This window comes from Pempheris klunzingeri, chromosome 10, assembly GCF_042242105.1.
Source record: "Pempheris klunzingeri isolate RE-2024b chromosome 10, fPemKlu1.hap1, whole genome shotgun sequence".
NCBI lineage: Eukaryota > Metazoa > Chordata > Actinopteri > Acropomatiformes > Pempheridae > Pempheris > Pempheris klunzingeri.
Window position 1 is genome coordinate 9,858,629 of NC_092021.1, and position 18,502 is coordinate 9,877,130.

An 18,502-nucleotide genomic window follows, 5' to 3' on the forward strand; every position below is an offset into this window, starting at 1 on the left:
TCACAGCTGGAGATATAATGTTAACAACACAGCACAGGACTGCCCCCTGAGTCTGTTATTCTGTAAGATGCTTTCAAATGAGTTAATGTATTTATCAATGATGTTAAGTTTTTAAAATGAATCAATGATCATTTATCTTAACTGACAGTTATGTTTCGATTTTCCGTCGACAGAGGACGTCAGTGATTGGTTTGTGAAAAGCATGTTTTTAAAATGACACCAAAAGTCATTGCTTAACACTATGTTATGTTGAATGCTGGTGAGTATAGTATCCTGGGGTAAAGGTGCGGTGCTACAACATACGTTTTGAACTATTGATTGCATGGTGGTGGTGAAGAAAATGTAAAAATGCACTGCATTCATCTTGACTGTGGAGGCTGAAGCAGGTGCCGAAGGTGGAGGGGATTTTCAGTGCTCACCTCCCAAACCTAGAACACCTACACTGCTCCACCCCTCTTTGGAAAACACACTATCACTGTACTGACACTCCTGAAACTTTACCCTGTGCCTTTTTTGTCCTAACAGCAGCATCACTCCTTCAAAATAAAAGCACCAACCTTAAGATATAACCAACGGGGCTAATAACACGGCCTTAAGAGAATATTCATGACGTGAATACACACATGACGGACCATACTGAACGTCATTTACAGGTAAAGTGGATGAAAGTCACTATTTATTCTACTATGATGTTCAGCATCAAACAAGGCCTTCATAGATGCTGTTTATAAGCTTATTTGATCAGCAGTCACCCAGTTGTGACAGCATTGTCCCATCATGATTTCTTCTGTTGTTTCTCAGGTTGAAGAGGAAGTGAGGCACTTTGTATCACAGCTAAGCTGACAACAGCGGCCTCCTCAGTGAGGAGCTCCACTGCTGAGAGCTACTGATTCAAGACCATTGTGGTTCAGAGAGTACATTTCAAACTGCAAGAGCAGTGGTTTCAGCTTTGTCTTATCAAGCTGTGACTCCTACAGCCCAGCTGTGGCTAAACAATGTTTATTCTGTGAGTTGGCCAAACTAGAAAATGAAGCTCTCAGCCGTTGTCTGGTTAATATGCTCTCTGCAGACGTCTGCACTATTTACACTCGACCAAAGATTAAGAGAGAGAAGCAGCACTGTGAATCCTATGGCTGTTCAAAAGAATCAACAGAATGGTGAGTTTTTATCCATGGTAACTGGCCACACGGCATCATTTTCAGACAGGTTAACTTGCATCTTAAATGTGCAATCATGTCATATCATGAGGTTATTAGATTAAACAGGCCATTTGTCCTATTAAGTGGTTGAGTTCACTTACATTTATTTAATTGTTTTATTCATTTGTTTTATTTTGACTTTTGAGCAATACTTTTTACCAACTATACTTGGTAAGAAGCACAAAAGCAAATCAAAACAAACAAACAAAAGATTTTTTGACATTTTATGTTCTCATTAGACACATGACAGTAGAGAGATGACAGCTAATGAGGGAAAAGATGGATGAGACAAAGGTGCCCAACCAGAAAGAGACACAGATGTTTTGGGGGATTAACGATCCACCATCACCCCCCAAAATCTATCTTATATATATAGTTCTGTCCTAATAGAAGTTAAAGTGTGTTGACAACTGCAAACAGGAGGATATATTGATCTTAACTGAGTTACTCCTTTTCATTTGGTTGGTTTCTGGATTGACTGACAAAAGCTTCTTCTAGTCATATCTGACTTTTTCATAACCTCTCTGATTGAGTTAACCTGCCCTACATCTCAGCTAGACTTAATAAATGAACCAAATTAAATGTCTTAAGCATGATTGCAATGGCCTGATAATAACCTCATAATACGACATGATTGCACAAATGCTGCAAAACGTTCAAATAAACCGCTGCCATTTACTGGAGCCTCCACCCACCTATCAATACACCGGTTTCGTTACACTGAATACTGCAGCTTACCTGAGAGCTGTAATGTTATGTTCCTAACAAGTGTGTTTCTTGCTGCTTTCAGCCTTCAGCTCTGTGCGCTGAAGAAGCACGAAACTTTATGGAACTGTATTTTCAGTAGAGCCACTATTATGTTTTCCATGAGGGTTAACCCCAGTCTGATTTTATTTTCATTTTGCTCTGTCAACATGTGGTAGCAAGCTCGAATAAATTAATAAAAACAACTGAACGGGTCACTTTGGGCAGATTTTCCACCTGCGAGTTACAGAGAGTTGACTGGATGCAGTGAGTGGGTGTAATGCTATTTCATGAGTTTTTGAGAATAATAATGCTTATTGACGCATTCTGATACAAAAAAAAAGTAAAAATCAACTCTTAAAAAAGAGAGATAATACTGCTCACAAAAGATGGTGTCCACAAAGTCACATGTCTCACAGTTCACCATCCACCTTTATACCAAACACACTCTCCACTCAGTAACACTCGGGTTTACAGGACCAGAGACTTTTTTCTGATCTGATCTTTTCTGATTTGTCTTGATCTTGTTATGAATCTACATCATTATCAAATCTGTGCATCATATAAATGTGTAGATTTGGAGAAAATGTAGGAAGTGTACCAGTATGTGGTACACTTTTCCACTTCCGCACAGAATATCCAACACTTCCCAGCTGCACTGCTGTGATCCAGCTAAGAAAAAGGTGAATCTGTTTACACTTCATCACACATGGTGGAAGGTACCTACTAATCCTGTAATGCATGTGATATCATGTCATAACAAACAAACAGGTTCAGCAACTAATACGATAATAATGTGAGACAGATAATGAAGTATGTCCTACCAATACAGTCATAAAGCACATTTTAATATGGTTATTGACCACAGACACAAGAGCTCCTGTTACCATATTGATCTCTTTTACTTTTCTCCTTTAGTGTCAGACCATTTGCATGAGGAATCTGTGTCGCCCCGCCTGATGGTTATTCTCCTGATCTTTTCCCCAAACAGAAGTCATAGTTCACCTCTTCATTACACACACCAGTGCAGCCACAGTGTGAGACACTCACCTACAACGAACCACAGGAGCGTCTGTTTGTGCAGAGCTGCACCGGTTTGAGATCCCATCCTGTCACCCTCTGAAGGATCCACTGACTGAAGTTTGGGAGGAAGTGAAGGGGAGAGCAACTAACAAGAGCTCAAAGAGTCATAGGAAACATCACAGGGAGGAAATCCATGTAATGCGGCTTTCACTCAGCTCCAGCAGAAGCTGTATCACCTTGCGCAAACTGCCCGAGGGAGGGTGATCGGAGGGGAGGGGGGGCGGGCAAGACTCGTCCTTTTTCCAGCTGTAGGCTAACCCTGCAGTCCCCCCAGTCGTCCTGTCACCGACCCTCGATCATCCAGACCCGAAACATACTGACTCGTAAAGTTGGAGCTATCGTTCCCAGCAGCTGTCCGGGGGCTTTGGAGAGATCCGGAGCGCGCGCGGTTGGGAACTGCGCAACGGGACGCACCAGGCTGGGACCTGAGAGGCTGTGACAGGGTTCACTGCTTCTCCCGGGGAGGACACGGCTGTGGCTGAGCGGAGGGGACACGGGATCGACCCAAACACAGCAATCGCAGTGCAGGGAGGGGGAGAGAGGGCGAGGGAGGAGGCAGTGGACTGCATATGGTACTTTTCCATTGGTTAATCGAATAGCCTACATACCAGCGACAAAAACAAACAAACTAATAAACTAATTAACTAAAGCATTTCATGTTTTTTAATTATGATCATCTTGGAATAAACAAACAAACAGAAGTAATGGCGTAAACTAAATCTATTGGCGGAAACTGTTGTGACCCACCGCAACAGAGTGGGACTGCAGGCTGACTGTAGATTCCTTTTGTTAATAAAGGAGATAATATAGAGGCCAGTGTGTGTCAGATGTTGATGGCAGAGAGGTGAGACAGCTGTGTGTGGTCCACCTGTGGTGTGGATCTGCACACAGGTGCAGTGTGGATGCAGTGTGGATTTGTGCGCTGGTAGGTGATCGGACGGCTACATAATTGTCCGACACCGACACCTAGTGGCCACCTGGAGCCCGTTTTTTCTAAAATAATTAGGTGTTTTGAATGTAACACGTTTGATTCTGAGCCCACTGCTAAAGTCCAGCTTCTCTCTTATAGGCCTGCTCCTTTTTACTCTGCGTGACACATTCAAAATCTTTTTTTTTTTTAACAATTCTGTCAAATGTAAATACTGCAGATCATCATTTTATGCAGCCTGACGTATTTGGCTTTGAGATCTCAAATCTAAAATGAAGTTCTGTGTGTCTGAATGGGTTGCAGAGATAAAAGAAGGTGGGAAACTTTATGGCATTTGGCACACACAGCCACACACAGACACATGAAATGAATGTCATGGACTAATATGTCATAATATTGTTTCCCCATTGAAATGCTCCATGGAGTACCCTTTTAATTTTACAGGGGCATTTTAGTATCCTTCACCTTTTATTTCGAAGACTAACATAGCTGGAAATGTGAACATTTGTGGTGCCATTTGAAGTGTTTAAAAACCGTCTCTGTTTAGCTCTGTGTGAAAAGGCACAGCCATTTGTGTGAATGATGACATGATGACATGAGTTGGTGGTTTTAGCTAATCCTTTGTTGCTCTCTGCCACCTTTACGGGCCGTTATGATGGTACAGAGCATCAAAAGAAGCTCGCAGACAACAAAAACTAATATAACTGAATGGAAACGACAGCCTGTCAAATCCCATCCCATGGACAGAGAGTCAGGACCCACCTGAGGGACGCATCAGGCCAGTTAGGAGCGACATATCACTGGTAAGAGGAACCAAATATAGGTACACTGTAAAATATTACCAGGGTTTCACAATATTTAACTGTAATATTTCACAATAAGTTACTGTTTTGTCATTTTACAGGCTTTAATTGTAATGTTCACAATGTAATACTGTAATTTTTAATTTTACTGTGAAATCAATGTAGGAACAGGTAATCACAGTAAGCTTTGCATTACCATGACATTACAACATTTTACTGTATTATTTCACAATAAAATACTGTATTCAGTCCATTTACTGTGATAACACAACAAATTACATGAACCACACTGCATTGTGGGAGCTGGCTCGATGCCTAATCTTTTGGCGGTCACATCCTCACTATAGCCGGAACCAAGCGGGAAAGGTGAACCACGCCAGAGCCTGATGAGGTAAGTTACTCTCCATTTATTTCTTTTCTTTAATGATAGCTAGTCTGTTTTCATTCAGTGTTGCTCCAGCACGGTTAAATGTGACTGCAGACAGTCTGAAAATAATCGGTGCGCTCTGTTGCACCAACACACACATTTGTCCAGGATATATTTTTGTAACATTTGAAACGTGTGCATGTGTGTGTCATATGATAATGTCTTATTTCTCTGATCCGAGGGTTTTGTTGCACATGCTACCTACTTTTTGATGTAAGTAACGAGTTAGTAGATTATTACAACTGTCCTGTTGCTTGTAGCTTGCTAATGCTAATGCTAATGTCCTCGTTTAACTACATTTTCCGGGTTGCTGTGAACTTTGGAGGGGATCTAAACGGGTTGACCGCAGTCTAGGACTGCAACAGCTGGTCGGTAAAAATAAACGAGTTTAATTTTCGAGTCGTTGTGTCGGAGATATGTGTCAGTGAAGTGGCAGGGCGCTAGCTGCACCAGCACCCTCTGTTAGCTGGGCGCGTGCACGCTGTAACGGACTTCAGTGACAACACGAGCGTGCACCGCCGGTCCCGACGGTGGTAACGGAGGCCGGTTGCTGAGATACTGCTTTACAAAACGCAGCTGGACCTGAACCACCTTTATATGGATATATTTGTGTACTTTGATTTTAGCCTGCAGTATCATCAGTTGTGGAAAATTCAAAGTAAAGCAGCAAGTAACATTAGGGGGTTGTGCAGCACTTTAGTGAACTTATTTGTATTTCAGGTGAAATAAAGTAATCTACAGCATCAGTTAACAGCTATTTTTTTGTTTTGTTTTCACCCAGGCAATCTTCACTGCGACCTTGAGGAATGATGTTCCACTGTAAATTTGGTATGTGTGAGTATGTGTCTGAGACTGTTAATCTGTTTATTCAGCACACAAAGCTTCACAGTAACACTCCCCATTACAACTATCAATGTGGTGTACCTTACTGTACTCAGATGTACCGCAAAGCCACTGTACTGAAAAGCCACATGTATAGAGACCACAAAGGATCTTATAGTCGCAAGCCAATTGACACATCCTTAAAGTGTGTGGCTCAGTCTTGTACATTCAAGTGTGTTACAGTAACCTCTTTTGTAAATCATTTGAAGTCACACTCAAAAGAAGGATTCAAAATCAAATGCCCATTCAGAGGTTGTGACTGCAGCTTTACAGTTGCATCTAGTTTTGCCTCACATGTTTCCAGGAAACATGCAAATAGACGTGTAGAAGATCTAGAAGATTCAGTTCTAGATACGTCTGGTCCCACAGAGCCTTTGAGCCAGCCTGGGCCTAGTGACTCAAGCTCTGATATTTCTGAAGCACAACATGAACCAGAAGTGCCATTTGCTGTTGATGAATCTCTGTTTTTACAAAACCTTACACTTCTGTACTTAAAATTACAAGCTAAGCTATTGTTACCGGCCAGTACCATACAAACAATCATTGAGGACTTTGAAAATGCCCATGAAATTGGCCTGTCCCATTCGCTTAACATTCTGAGTGAGAAATTGAAGGTACTTGGAATTCCTGAGGCCAGTATAAGCAGCATCATTAATGAACTGAACAGAGGGGATCTACTCAAGCTCTATAACAGGGGACTTCTGAGCACAGACATAAAGAGAAAGACAGCTTTTAAAAAGAGTTTCAACTATGTTGAGCCTGTGCCTTTGTTTTTGGGAAATGATGAAAATGGCGAAGAACGCTTTGCCCAGTATATACCTGTACAGGAGACATTGGCTGCACTGTTCAAAAGTGAGTCTGTGCGAGAACAGTATGCTGCAACACGCTTACAACCCTCTACTGTGGACGTCTATCAGGATATCAGGGATGGAGAAGGAGTTCAGAGTAATCCGCTGTTGAAAACTGAGCCTTCCTCGGTTGGTTTGATGCTATACCAAGATGCATTTGAGGTCGTTAACCCGCTTGGTTCAGGAAAAAAAAAACATAAAGTGTTAGCTGTTTACTCAACTCTGACAGACATTTTGCCACACAACAGATCCACTATAAATCAGATGCAACTTGTCCTTCTATGTAGAGAGCAAGACTTTAAATATTTTGGGATGAACAAAGTTTTTGAACAACTGATTAAGGACCTCAAAGTTCTGGAGGAGAGAGGTATTGAGCTAATTGATGGCAGTGCTGTAAAATGCACGTTGGTTAGTATTTCAGGAGACAACTTAGGATCTCATTCGGTTGGGGGCTTTGTAGAAAATTTCAGTCGAGCTGATCATTTTTGTCGCTATTGTGAGGTAGACAGAGACACATTTATGAAAGAACCACAGCTGTGTGGTACCCCGAGAACAGCACAGTCCTACCAAAGTCATTTGCAAGGTCTAAAAACTAGTGACACCAACTCTGTATGTGGCATCAAGTCTGACTCTCCTTTTAACCAACTTGCTCATTTTCATGTTTGTCAGCCTGGCCTGCCACCATGTCTAGGTCACGACTTGTTTGAGGGTATTGTCTCTTATGACCTTGCTTTGTTTATCAGTCATTTAGTCAAAGAGAAGCATTTTACTTACCTGCAATTAAATCGGTGTAAGAACCAATTCAAGTACCAAGGAAATGATGGCAGCGACAAACCGGCAGACCTCTCTTCTGGCAGTGAGAGATTAAGTGGGCATGCAGTTCAAAACTGGTGCTTGCTTAGATTGCTGCCTCTCTTGGTGGGTGATAGGATTAAAGATCCTTATGACAATAAGGTATGGCAACTCATTTTGCAGCTGAGAGAGATAGTGGAACTTGTCTGTGCACCAGCCATTACAACAGGCCAAGTAGCATATCTTAAAGTCATCACTGAAGAGTACATATACTACAGAAAAAAGCTCTTCTCTGGTCATCCCTTAAAACCCAAGCACCATTATTTGTGCCACTACTCAGAGCTCATCATACACTTTGGCCCACTTATTCGCCTGTGGACTCTAAGGTTTGAAAGCAAACACACGTTTTTTAAGCAGTGTGCCCGAAAATTACACAACTTTAAAAGTCTTTGCAAAACTCTGGCAGAGAGACACCAACTTCTGCAAGCATATTTGAGTACAGGCAGCCTTTTCCCTCCATCTATACAAGTAGAAAAGGGCACAGAGTTTTATGTGAATGATTACAATGACCGGATCAGGGCATCTGTAGCCAGTTATAAGTTTGAGTCACAGTCTGCGGTGGCTTGCAACAGTGTCACAATGAAAGGCACTGTGTACAAAAAAGGGATGTTTGTTATACTTGGGAACAATGATGAAGAACTTTATGTTGGGAAAATTAACCTGGTCATTGTTCTCCATGATTCTGTGCACTTTGTGACAGAGAAACACACTTTTGTTAAGTTGAGAGATATGGGCATCTATTGCGAATTAGGAGTAGCCCAAGAGGATTATGTTTGCATTAAGCATGAAGATTTGCTTGACTACTATCCTCTTCCAGTTTACAAAGTATATGACTTGTCACTAATTGCTCTCCACCATTCTTTCTCTGAGGCAGTTTAAACAACCAGGTGACAAGAGCAGACAGGACAAAGAGGCTGTAGACAAGCTGTTGAGGTAAAAAAAATAATGCATACCTAAATGGGCAAAAAGCTGTGTTATTAACCTGAGAAAATCAAGTGGTTCTCTTTTTGATATGTTTTTGATATGTTGTGGTAATAAATCTCAGAAGCATGGAGACTTAAACATAGCAAACAGACAAGTAGGGAATACTGTACACTGCAGTAATTGATTCATGTTTGACACTCTGGTCTTTTAGATTATGAATCGTGAAGATATAAAGGAAGCAGTCTTATCAGTTTTAACGGACCTCTCTGTTGAAACCCTGACTTCCCTGCTGGAAGGGTTTGAAGATCTTGGTGTGGAGAGCAGGGCAGACCTTGCTTTAGTGCAAGAGAAGGATCTGGAGCAATTCCTTAGACCAATCCAGTGTCGTAAACTGCTGAATGGCATTAAGAATGAAGGTAAATATATATTTTTCCATGGGAAAGTTGAACAAATGCGACAACAAGTTTAAATACCAGTACAAAGTTTTTGTAGAATTTTTATTTTTATCTAGGCATTCGGGGGTGGTCACGTTGCACATTTGAGGATTTAGCTTTTTACAAACTGAAACTTTCAGCAAGAATCTTGCACATCTTGCCCTTCCTTTATCTGTTCAGAATTTTTTGTCCTCACTTCCAGGACTTCAAGCACTGGAAATAGAATATGTTGCTGCCTCTCCATCTACTCAGTATCCCCAATCATCAAGTTCCGAAAGCACTTTGAACTCTTCTCCAACACTGCCTGGCAGGCCATGGTATACAGACTTCCGGGTCAGATGGGAAGGGATGCCAGCAGCAATTCGAAAGGCAGTGGCAGATCAAACAAGACCATCACCAGGGGACAGAAAAGATATGGTGAAGGCAGTGGTGGACCAAATGTTAGAGCATGAGCTCAACCCAACCCGAGCAATGTGTCACAGCATTGCACGCAGAATTGTAAGGGACTATCCCAAAAGTTTTGCTGATGTCGGAAGAAGAGGAGACATCTTTGGGGATGGCTGTCACTCTCTTCTTCTGCAAATTAAAACAAGAGTGGAATATAAGAATAGAAAAAACAGTCTTGCACGACGACGCAGAGAGAGAAGGCCCCGCACTGTAGTGGCAGAGGGGGCCAGAATAATGCCAAGAGGCCCTGTGGACCAGTATGGATGTGTCAGGTGGTGTCCTGCAGAACTTCCTGCTGGAGAAACCGAGGCAACCTTGGATGAAATTAAAAGGCAACTGCGTAACATCTACTCCGAGGAAGGGATGAGCGGGGCAGAAAGAGCTGAACCTCTGATGGAGAAGACATACGTAATCCAGCGCCGATACCTTAACAGTGTGCCTGCACCAGCCATCACAGAGATTAAGGAGGAATGGCCTTTTCTCTTCTCCCAAAGAGGCCTTTACTCCCACTTTGGTCTGCTGACGGATGTCTCCATCCTTATTAAGATGCAAGAGGCCCTGAACAACAAAGGCAGTACTGTCATTCAGTTCTGCCAGGAACTCAACCGTCAGCCAGGTATCGAGGAAATCCTGGCAAACTACGAGCCAGAGGCTTCAGACAAGGCTGCATGTATCCTCCTGCTCCTGATGGCATATTTCAAAGAGCCAGAGAACGCCATTATGCTTAAGACTGATGTAAGTTGTTTAAAAGATAAAAAAAGCAGGTTGTGATTGCATTAGACAGTACTGTATGATACTTTGACACTTGCATACATTTAATCACACTCATTCACATGTTGACACATAATGTTTTCTATGATTAACTTCTAAATCAGTGAGACCAGTGGACTATCTCTTATGTACCATGTTGAAACTTTGCTACTATAGATGTATGCTATGTCTTATTTTACAGCCGTGTGACACTGCTGCTGATGTGCAGAGGACAGTGGCATTACCGAGCACCCCCTGCTTAATTGTCCAAGGTACGGTATATCTGGATTTTATATTGACATTTGTAGCTGTAAGCTAGAAATGATATTTTTAAATAACTTGCTGATCAATGTTTTGACATGTTTTTTTCTAATATTGTAGCATGTCTCCATCTTTCTGATACTGATATTTAAAAGTAGTGCCATTAGCTGGTGTCCAGTCAGTGGTTTCAGATATTTCAGATAGCTTTTTTCCATCATTCCAGGGGAGTACATTGACTTAGATTTTCTTTGCTGTTCATTTCAGGTGACATGATGAAGCCAAGGGCTTGGATGCTGTGCATCGAAGGACAAGTGGTGATGGGACCACATGCCAGATTCATCAATGGTATAGCTGCACTTTTTGCGAGCTACTACAGCTTCAATCTGCAGTATCCTGAGGATGGTTCATGCACTCTGGAGTTTATCCAAAGGTATTGTAACGCTCTTCAACTTTTTCCTTTTGATAGCATGGTAAAGAGAGCACACAGCCTATGAGCTGCCGGCATATGCTCCTTTTTGGTAACACAACCTCATCAATTTTAGCACATCATTGTGTCAGGAATTTTTCATTACCACTATATTCCCTACCAATATTGGTCACCACTGTCACCACATGCACCTTTCTAACTTGGGTGTCAAGTATATGACTTGGTAGCTTGCTTAATTCCAGGTGTGGAAAGAGGGCTAAAGTACTGCTCACATGAAAGTACCATTATGTCGCTCATGCCCTTGATACATCCTGTTAGGAGTCTTGTGTTAGGGGTGAATTTTATTTCTAAAAACATCAGTAAATGGTAACAGCACCGCTGAGACACTGAAGCAGAAGCAGCAACACACACACACACAGAGGCAAGAGCAGGGAGCCTCGATCAGCTGTGCTGCCATCATTTACCCATATTTTACTATTCAGATTATTACTAAATATTTGACACACATACATATGACTTCATGACTTCAAAAATAATCTTCAATAATAATCAGAAATAAAATTCACCCCTAACACAGACTCCTAACAGGATGTATCAAGGGCATGAGCGACGTCACATAAATTAAAAGGTACAGGTCATCTCCATAATGCTTATAACAATCTCAGCCTGTTAGTAGCAAAACAAACACTTTTATTTGCATACTTTTGACACAAACAGAAATTGCCCGGACATCCCAGTTCAAACTTACTTTTGGTTTCAGGCAAAAATTAAACTTAATTGTGCCGATCAGTCTGATTTTGGTTCCTATCATTCAGTTGCACTACTGACCAATCCTAAATACAGCCCAGGTTCAAAAATCCATAAGTTATCCATTAAAGTACGAAGTACTTTTAACCCACAGTGATGAGGTTAGGGGGAGTAAGATGTACCCCCCAATTTTGTAAAATCATATTTTTTCCTAACTAATTGTTAATATAAAATAATAAAAAATAAATAATATAACCAAGAGCATTATTGTGTGAAGTGATTTCAACACTGCACCTATCCAGGGTGAAGTTATTATAAAAATATTTTTGCAGCATCTTTTGTCGGTGTTGCATTTTGTGGATAGTCCCTGTACACTTCAGTCCTGGCTGGTTGTGCAGAGGCTTGTTATTACAAGGCAAAAATAAAGACTTAATTGATTGTAATGAGTACAAATGGCTAGCAGCAGGTAAAATGTTCTCTAAAAAAGATGTAATACTTGTTTTTCATGGAGCTTTTAAAATTTAGACTTGAAATATATTGAAATCAGATTTATATTAAGCTGAATTAAATATTTTGTCTAGAAATGAGACAAATTAATCTCGGAAGATATGAGTTGCCTTGATAGGTTAACCTGGCTATTGCAATTGAATTTTCCTATTGGCTGATCTGGATGCAGATAACATAGGTGGTGCCATCTTACATCACCGAAAGCTAACATAGTTACTGTGGTGTGTGTGTCTTAGCTCCACCCAAACCAGTCTTTTTTTCAGGTTCTACAGGCATTTTTACCTCCGTCAAGGAGGTTATGTTTTTGCTGTCGTTTATCTGTTTGTATGTCTGTCTGTCTGTCTGTCGGTCGGTCTGTTAGCAAGATAACTAGAAAAGTTATGAACGTATTTTAATGAAATTTTCAGGAAATGTTGATAATGGGACAAGGAACAGATGATTATATCTTGGTGATGTTCTGGATTACCATCTGGATCCAAGAATTTTTGGAATGATTCAAAGGTGGAAATGGGCTGCTTGGCAGAGGTCTGCACTCTCCGAGTGCTTTTCTACTTTAAATTTCCAATCAGAGAGACTGGGGTTTAGTCACCCTTTAAATAAACTAAAAAAGTACAAGTACACAGAAAGCCATTCAATTACAGTTACATAAGTAAATGTCATTTGTTACTTTTCACCTTTGTTAATTCTTTCTTTTTTAGTGTTTTTCAGTGTTTCCATGTGTGTCTCTATTTCTACATACCTGATCTGCTTGCTTGTATCACTCTTATTTCTTGCCTTGGTGTAGGTTTACCTAAAGGGAAAGGGGCACCACTGCATGTGCCTTGGATAAATTATGCAATATATAAATTGGTGTAAAACTTAAAGTTGTTTTCTTTGCCTATTGTTTACAGGTGCTTCTTGGGAATCAACCCTGAGACCGGCTCAAAGGGCAAGAAGCGGAGTGGTGTCAACCCACGTGTGAGCACTCTCTTGAAAAAACTTGTGGACTTTGAATGGCTGTCAAAGTAGAAATGCAAAAATTTGATTGTTCTGTAATGTTCAAAAATGTTTTTAAAAGTACACTTTCAAGTGCTTTTATAGTTTTTTTATGTTTAAAAGTATTAAAAGTTTAAAATGGCCATTGTTTTTGTTGTCATTTTTACTGAGCAGATCCAAAGCATGTTTGTAAGAGTAAAAAACTGTAAAATCACAGTTAACAAGTAAAATTTACAATATGTTACAGTATTATTTAAATTGTAATTTCACAGTAAATTACTGGCTACCAAATTGCCGTACTTTTACAGTAAAATGAACTACAGCAAATTACTGTAATTATACAGGTAAATGCTGCTATATCACAGTAAAGTCAAAGTCACAGCAACTGTGAAATTACAGTAGACAGTTGTAGTTTTATTGTAATTTGTTGTGAAATATTTACAGTAAGTTACTGTAAACTATTTACAGCAAGTTACTGTAAAAATATTTACAGCAAATTACTGTGAAAGTAGTGCAATTAGTAGCCAGTAATTTACTGTAAATTTACAACGAAAAATTTTACAGTGTACTACTGCAGCACAAATACCTCAAACATGTTTCCATGTAGGAAAACTCTTGATTTTGATTTTGAGGCCGAATGATGAGGATGCAAGAGAAACAGGGACCAGATGGGGTCTCTGGGAGTGTAGCACCCTAACAGTATATAACATGGACATGAGTTGAAGAGAGAATTCTGACAGTACATTTAAGATGACCAAAATAATGCCAGAAGGAAGTATGTGTACATGGCTGTTCACATGTCAGAGTCATAAGGACCGTGAGGCTCACAGATCCATTCAGGTGGTCTTAGAACAGGGAGATGGTGACCACAGGCAGCCCATAGACACAATGTTACAGAAGGAAAAACGCAGAGCACAGAGGAGGATTTTAGTGAGGCAAAGAAGAAAGTTTACAGGTCGGGCATAAAGAGGAAAGTTGAAGAAAAAAGATTTTGGTATCTCCACTGAACCGAGAATGGCAGGGATAGAGAGGGTAGGAACAGATTCAAGGCTGAAAATCTGCCAAAGCAAAAGGTGTTTGAGGCAGGAAGCAGAAAGACTGAAGAGGGGTTGAAAGAGAACAGTAAGTAAACCGTCTCCCTTAAAGAGAGTCTTAAAAGGAAAAGAGTGATAGGAGGATGTGCAGTAGAAAGTATTGAGGTCAGTAAGAAGTGATGAAAACCATATAATCACCGTGACCATCTCCTGGTAAGTATAAGGTTTCACACTATGAAACAAGACGTGGTGGAAGAAATGGTAGAAATGCTGTGTTACAAGTAAAGTTTAATATTTATATCACTTTAATGTTGCAGCTGGTAAAAGTGGGGCTAATTTAAATTATTTCATATACTGCTGGGTAGTTTAATCTAGAATTTAATTACATGTTATGTTAATAATCTAAATTGCAAAGTAACTAGTGGCTAAATCTATAACATAAATATAGTGGAGTAAAAAATAATATTTCCCTCTGAAATGCAGAAGAGTAGCAGTATTAAAGTGGAAATACTTAACTAAAGGTGTTTGCTCCTATAAAAATCAACTATATTTACAGGTGATTCAACTTCACTTCACTTCATCAACTTCACTCCACACTTGACATTATGATACTCAAGAAAATGTTGGCATAACGTGAATATTCCAGGTCTCTCTCTCTCTCGCTCTCTCTCTCTCTGCCCAGCAGCAGACAGCCTAGTGGCAGCCAGCCTGCCTGCCTGCCTGTCTGCCTGCCTGTCTGTCTGACCATCTCCAAAGCAACCAAGTGTAAACCAACAGCAGGAGGCGTGCAGGAAAAAAGAAGAAAGGAGAAGAAACACGAGAGTGGAGAGTTTGCTATAAAGGATCAAAGGTCTGCTTGTCAAATGTCCACAGAAGAAGAAGAAGAAGAACTACAGTAAGTAAAGACTGGTTCATTTCAACATTGTATTGCAAATCCTGGCTGTTAGTGTTCTTTTGAAGCTGCTGAGGACAAATATTTAATGTCCTACAAATTCCTTCATATCTTCAAAAAGGAACTTTTCTAATGTATCTGCAGAGTATATAATGCTTGTATATTAGACATATCGGCCATCTTGACTTATGCTCTGCTAGTGTTATCAAACATTAAACCAGAGAGAGTTCAGCCTCTGTTGCACACACACACACTCACACACACACACAAACACGTGTGTGTGGACGCCTGCGTGAACACATGTACGCTGCCATTGGGGGACAAGTTCATTCTGGAGATAATGATGTAATGTAAATTATGGTGACTCACCAGCAGTAATATTGTGAGAGTGATTCCTCTGTGGGGACCCATGGATCATTAGAGACCTGCATCACAGTAATGATCACACAAACATTCAGACAAAATAAGGCAGCGAGCTGAAGGAACTGCATCAGACATATGTCACTGCACTGCTTACAGTTAGTTTTTTTAAGATGTCATCGTCTCCTCTCACTTGTCTTTAGAGGTCAGTTCAAGTCTTGCTCAGACTCTGCTCTTCGCACTGGCCACGCGTCACACAGATCTGACTGGGAACCTGTGAACTATGGAGAGAGGTGAGAAGAGAGGGAAAGGGAACGTTGATGAGGTGCTGAAAAGAGAGCAGGAGGAGGAAAATGAAGATGACCTGCTTGTGAGCCTTGGAAAAGAGGTGGGGGCCCAGGAGGAGGTGGAGGTCTTTGACACTGAAGAAGAGCAAGAGGAAAGATCCACTCCCCTCATCACTGCCTGTCATGAAGGCATGGCTGAGGTACCTTATGTGTGTGTGTGTGTGTGTGTGTGTGTGTGTGTGTGTGTGTGTGTGTGTGTGTGTGCTTGTATTACATTGTGGGACCCTCTAATACAGGGGTGTCCAAACTTTTTTCACTGAGGGCCACATACAGAAAAACACACAAAGGGCTGGGCCACTCACTAGAAGTGAGCTATATTGCTAACTTTAATCCACTAGAGGTGATGTATATCGCTTCACCTCTAGTGGATTAAAGTTGGCAAAATCAATCAAATGTAGATAAATTCTGCTTGATAACTGAATATGATTCAAGAAAAAAAACAGCCTTTCCATTAGTGGGCTTTCATTTATTAGTTGTGGTACAAGCTGGACTTTGCCTTGTGGGCTCTTGTTCAGGTGATCAGTGAGACCCACTAGCCAACCAGAGAGGGTCACTGAGCTCATGAAGAGGTCCTTCTCTCTTCAAAACTGGTCGATTTCTGATCTTAGGGTATAAAACCGCTGCAGCACAGAGCCATGACTTAGCCAGCACACATGAGAGTGGTAGAGCAGCCCCCCCCCAACACCAGCATCAGAGAGGGAAGCTTGAAATAGTCTGTGCTAGAGCCCTGGTGCTCGAATTAACAGCCTTACCTCCACTTTCTTGCGCCTCGGCGGACACCGTAGAGACGATTCCTTTGCGCTCGCCTGTCCCAGCTGGAGCCCCATCCGTCATACCTCCACACAGCTCGTCCCATTTAACTCCGATCATGCCAACTGCATCTGACACAGCTTCAAAAACATCCTCACCCGTCGTGGTGCTCTTTAGCCTGCTAACATCAAGCAGCTCCTCCGTAATGCAGAAGTGATTGTCATTAGTTATTAGCTGTGCTCTCATCGCACACTGCGTCTGAAACTTTCCACACTCATTTGCTTTCTTATGTTTCCTTAATTCTGCCATTTTGGGTCACCTGTAGCACATTTCTTCTTCAGTTACTCATTTTATAGAGAAGCTGCTTCGTTCAAGACAGTTACTCCACCTAGTGGTGAGACTAAGAAGTACAACACAGTCCAGCACAAGTTCCATGTGTGGGCCGTAGTACAATACATTTTTAGAACTTCCTGCAGAGTTTGGACACCCCTGCTCTAGTAGAACAACCTTTTTTAAAACTACGTTGTAGTTGTTGATATTTATTGATTTGTTTTTTGATGGTTAAGGTTGGCGTCAGGCTCAGAGATAGGTTAATATTCTTAAGTTACAGTTTACAGTGTGTCAGTGGCCACTAGGATAGAGACACATGGTCGTGTGAGTAAGTTTGGAATGGGGATGTGTGTTGTTGTTCTACTGCTGGTTTAGCTTTGCTCACCTAGCTGTTATATTACTTATCAGATCTGACTCAGTTCACTGGAAAATTCCTACAGGCCATCATGTTCGTTAGAGGTTTGGGTGGGTGAGGTTCAGGGCGAGGGGCAAAACAATTCTCGCATCCCAGATCATATTTTATATAATAACAACAACGACACATGTGAGATCCACGTGTCCTGACACTTTCCCTTTGCATAACTCCTCTGCACCCTCTCGGGGACTCATGGACAAAACAAGCACATGATTTACATCCTTGTTACACAAGGAGAGAATCTCCCCTGGTTGTTGATCCCTTGTGAAGTGAGATAAGTCACACACTAAATTACAGCTGATAATAGCACGACGTTGCACAAACATTTACAAAACCTAATTTTTATCAATGGAGAGAGTTTATGTAATTTCCCCAAATCAACTATTTCAATCGACCATATCTACATCTGATAAAAGTCTACACATTTTCCTTTTTGTTTCATTTACCTGCTGGTGTTGTTGACAAGGTGGCACAGTGGCTGCTGAGGGCCGGGGCCGATGTGACCCTGTGTGACTGCAGCCAGCAGACGGCGCTCCATGCCAGCCCACCCGAGCTCCAGGGAAAACTGTTGGGATGGATGTCGAGGCCTCATTTGCCTCCCCAGGCACAGCTGCTGCAGGCTGCCTGGCAGGGAGACCTGCACTCCTTACAGCACCTACTGGTGAGACTCCCACGCTGATAACAGATAACACACTGACTGGAAGAGGATTTCCCAGATGAGCAAAGACAAGAAAGAGCAACAACAACAACAGCTGTACTATAACAGATTTCTCAAACGGATCCCCGACTGAATATATGCTCAAAGCTCTAAAGATGAAAAGGAGTATTATGGGATTTATTTATGATAAGTCTTTAAGTCACAAAGTCTCATCATCAGCTGCTTTTAATTCAAACGATGAGTGCAATCTAACCAGCCTGACAGCTGTTGGGTTGTCGTTTATGTTGCCAGGTCAATCAAATCTGGTCAAACTACAACCAGACAGTCCTGAAGTCGACTAACTGAGCTTTGACTTTTAAACTCTTAATGAATATTAACTTTTCTCTCCCACTTAAACTTAAACTGTGATTGTTCAACACAAAGATGTTTTTATGTTATACAGACTTAAACTTAAGACTTGAACCCAAGATTTTAGAGG

At 41.2% G+C, this 18,502-nt stretch overlaps 2 protein-coding genes across 2 annotated transcripts in view; one reads left to right on the top strand and one right to left on the bottom strand.

Annotated features, from left to right (window-relative positions):
• The window catches only part of ramp1 (receptor activity modifying protein 1), a 45,605-nt gene extending 42,442 nt beyond the window's left edge, over positions 1–3,163 (bottom strand). The window contains exon 1 of the mRNA XM_070838025.1: positions 2,994–3,163. Coding sequence (XP_070694126.1) covers positions 2,994–3,051 — 58 coding nt within the window. The 5' untranslated portion in view covers positions 3,052–3,163. The remainder of the gene's footprint in view (positions 1–2,993) is intronic.
• Positions 3,164–8,904: 5,741 nt separating this feature from the next.
• On the top strand, positions 8,905–13,271 carry LOC139208939 (uncharacterized). Its single transcript, XM_070838736.1, has 5 exons — positions 8,905–9,106; positions 9,327–10,306; positions 10,524–10,593; positions 10,847–11,012; positions 13,154–13,271. The coding sequence occupies exons 1-5, from the start codon at positions 8,905–8,907 to the stop codon at positions 13,269–13,271; spliced, it is 1,536 nt and encodes a 511-aa protein (XP_070694837.1).
• Positions 13,272–18,502: the final 5,231 nt, after the last annotated feature.

What these genes read in the sequence shown, in the direction of transcription:
- LOC139208939 (XM_070838736.1), top strand. Translation starts at nt 8,905, where the DNA reads ATGAATCGTGAAGATATAAAGGAAGCAGTCTTATCAGTTTTAACGGAC. An exon ending in CCATTATGCTTAAGACTGAT is followed by an intron (nt 10,307 to 10,523) that starts GTAAGTTGTTTA and finishes CTTATTTTACAG; the next exon opens with CCGTGTGACACTGCTGCTGA. An exon ending in ACTCTGGAGTTTATCCAAAG is followed by an intron (nt 11,013 to 13,153) that starts GTATTGTAACGC and finishes TATTGTTTACAG; the next exon opens with GTGCTTCTTGGGAATCAACC.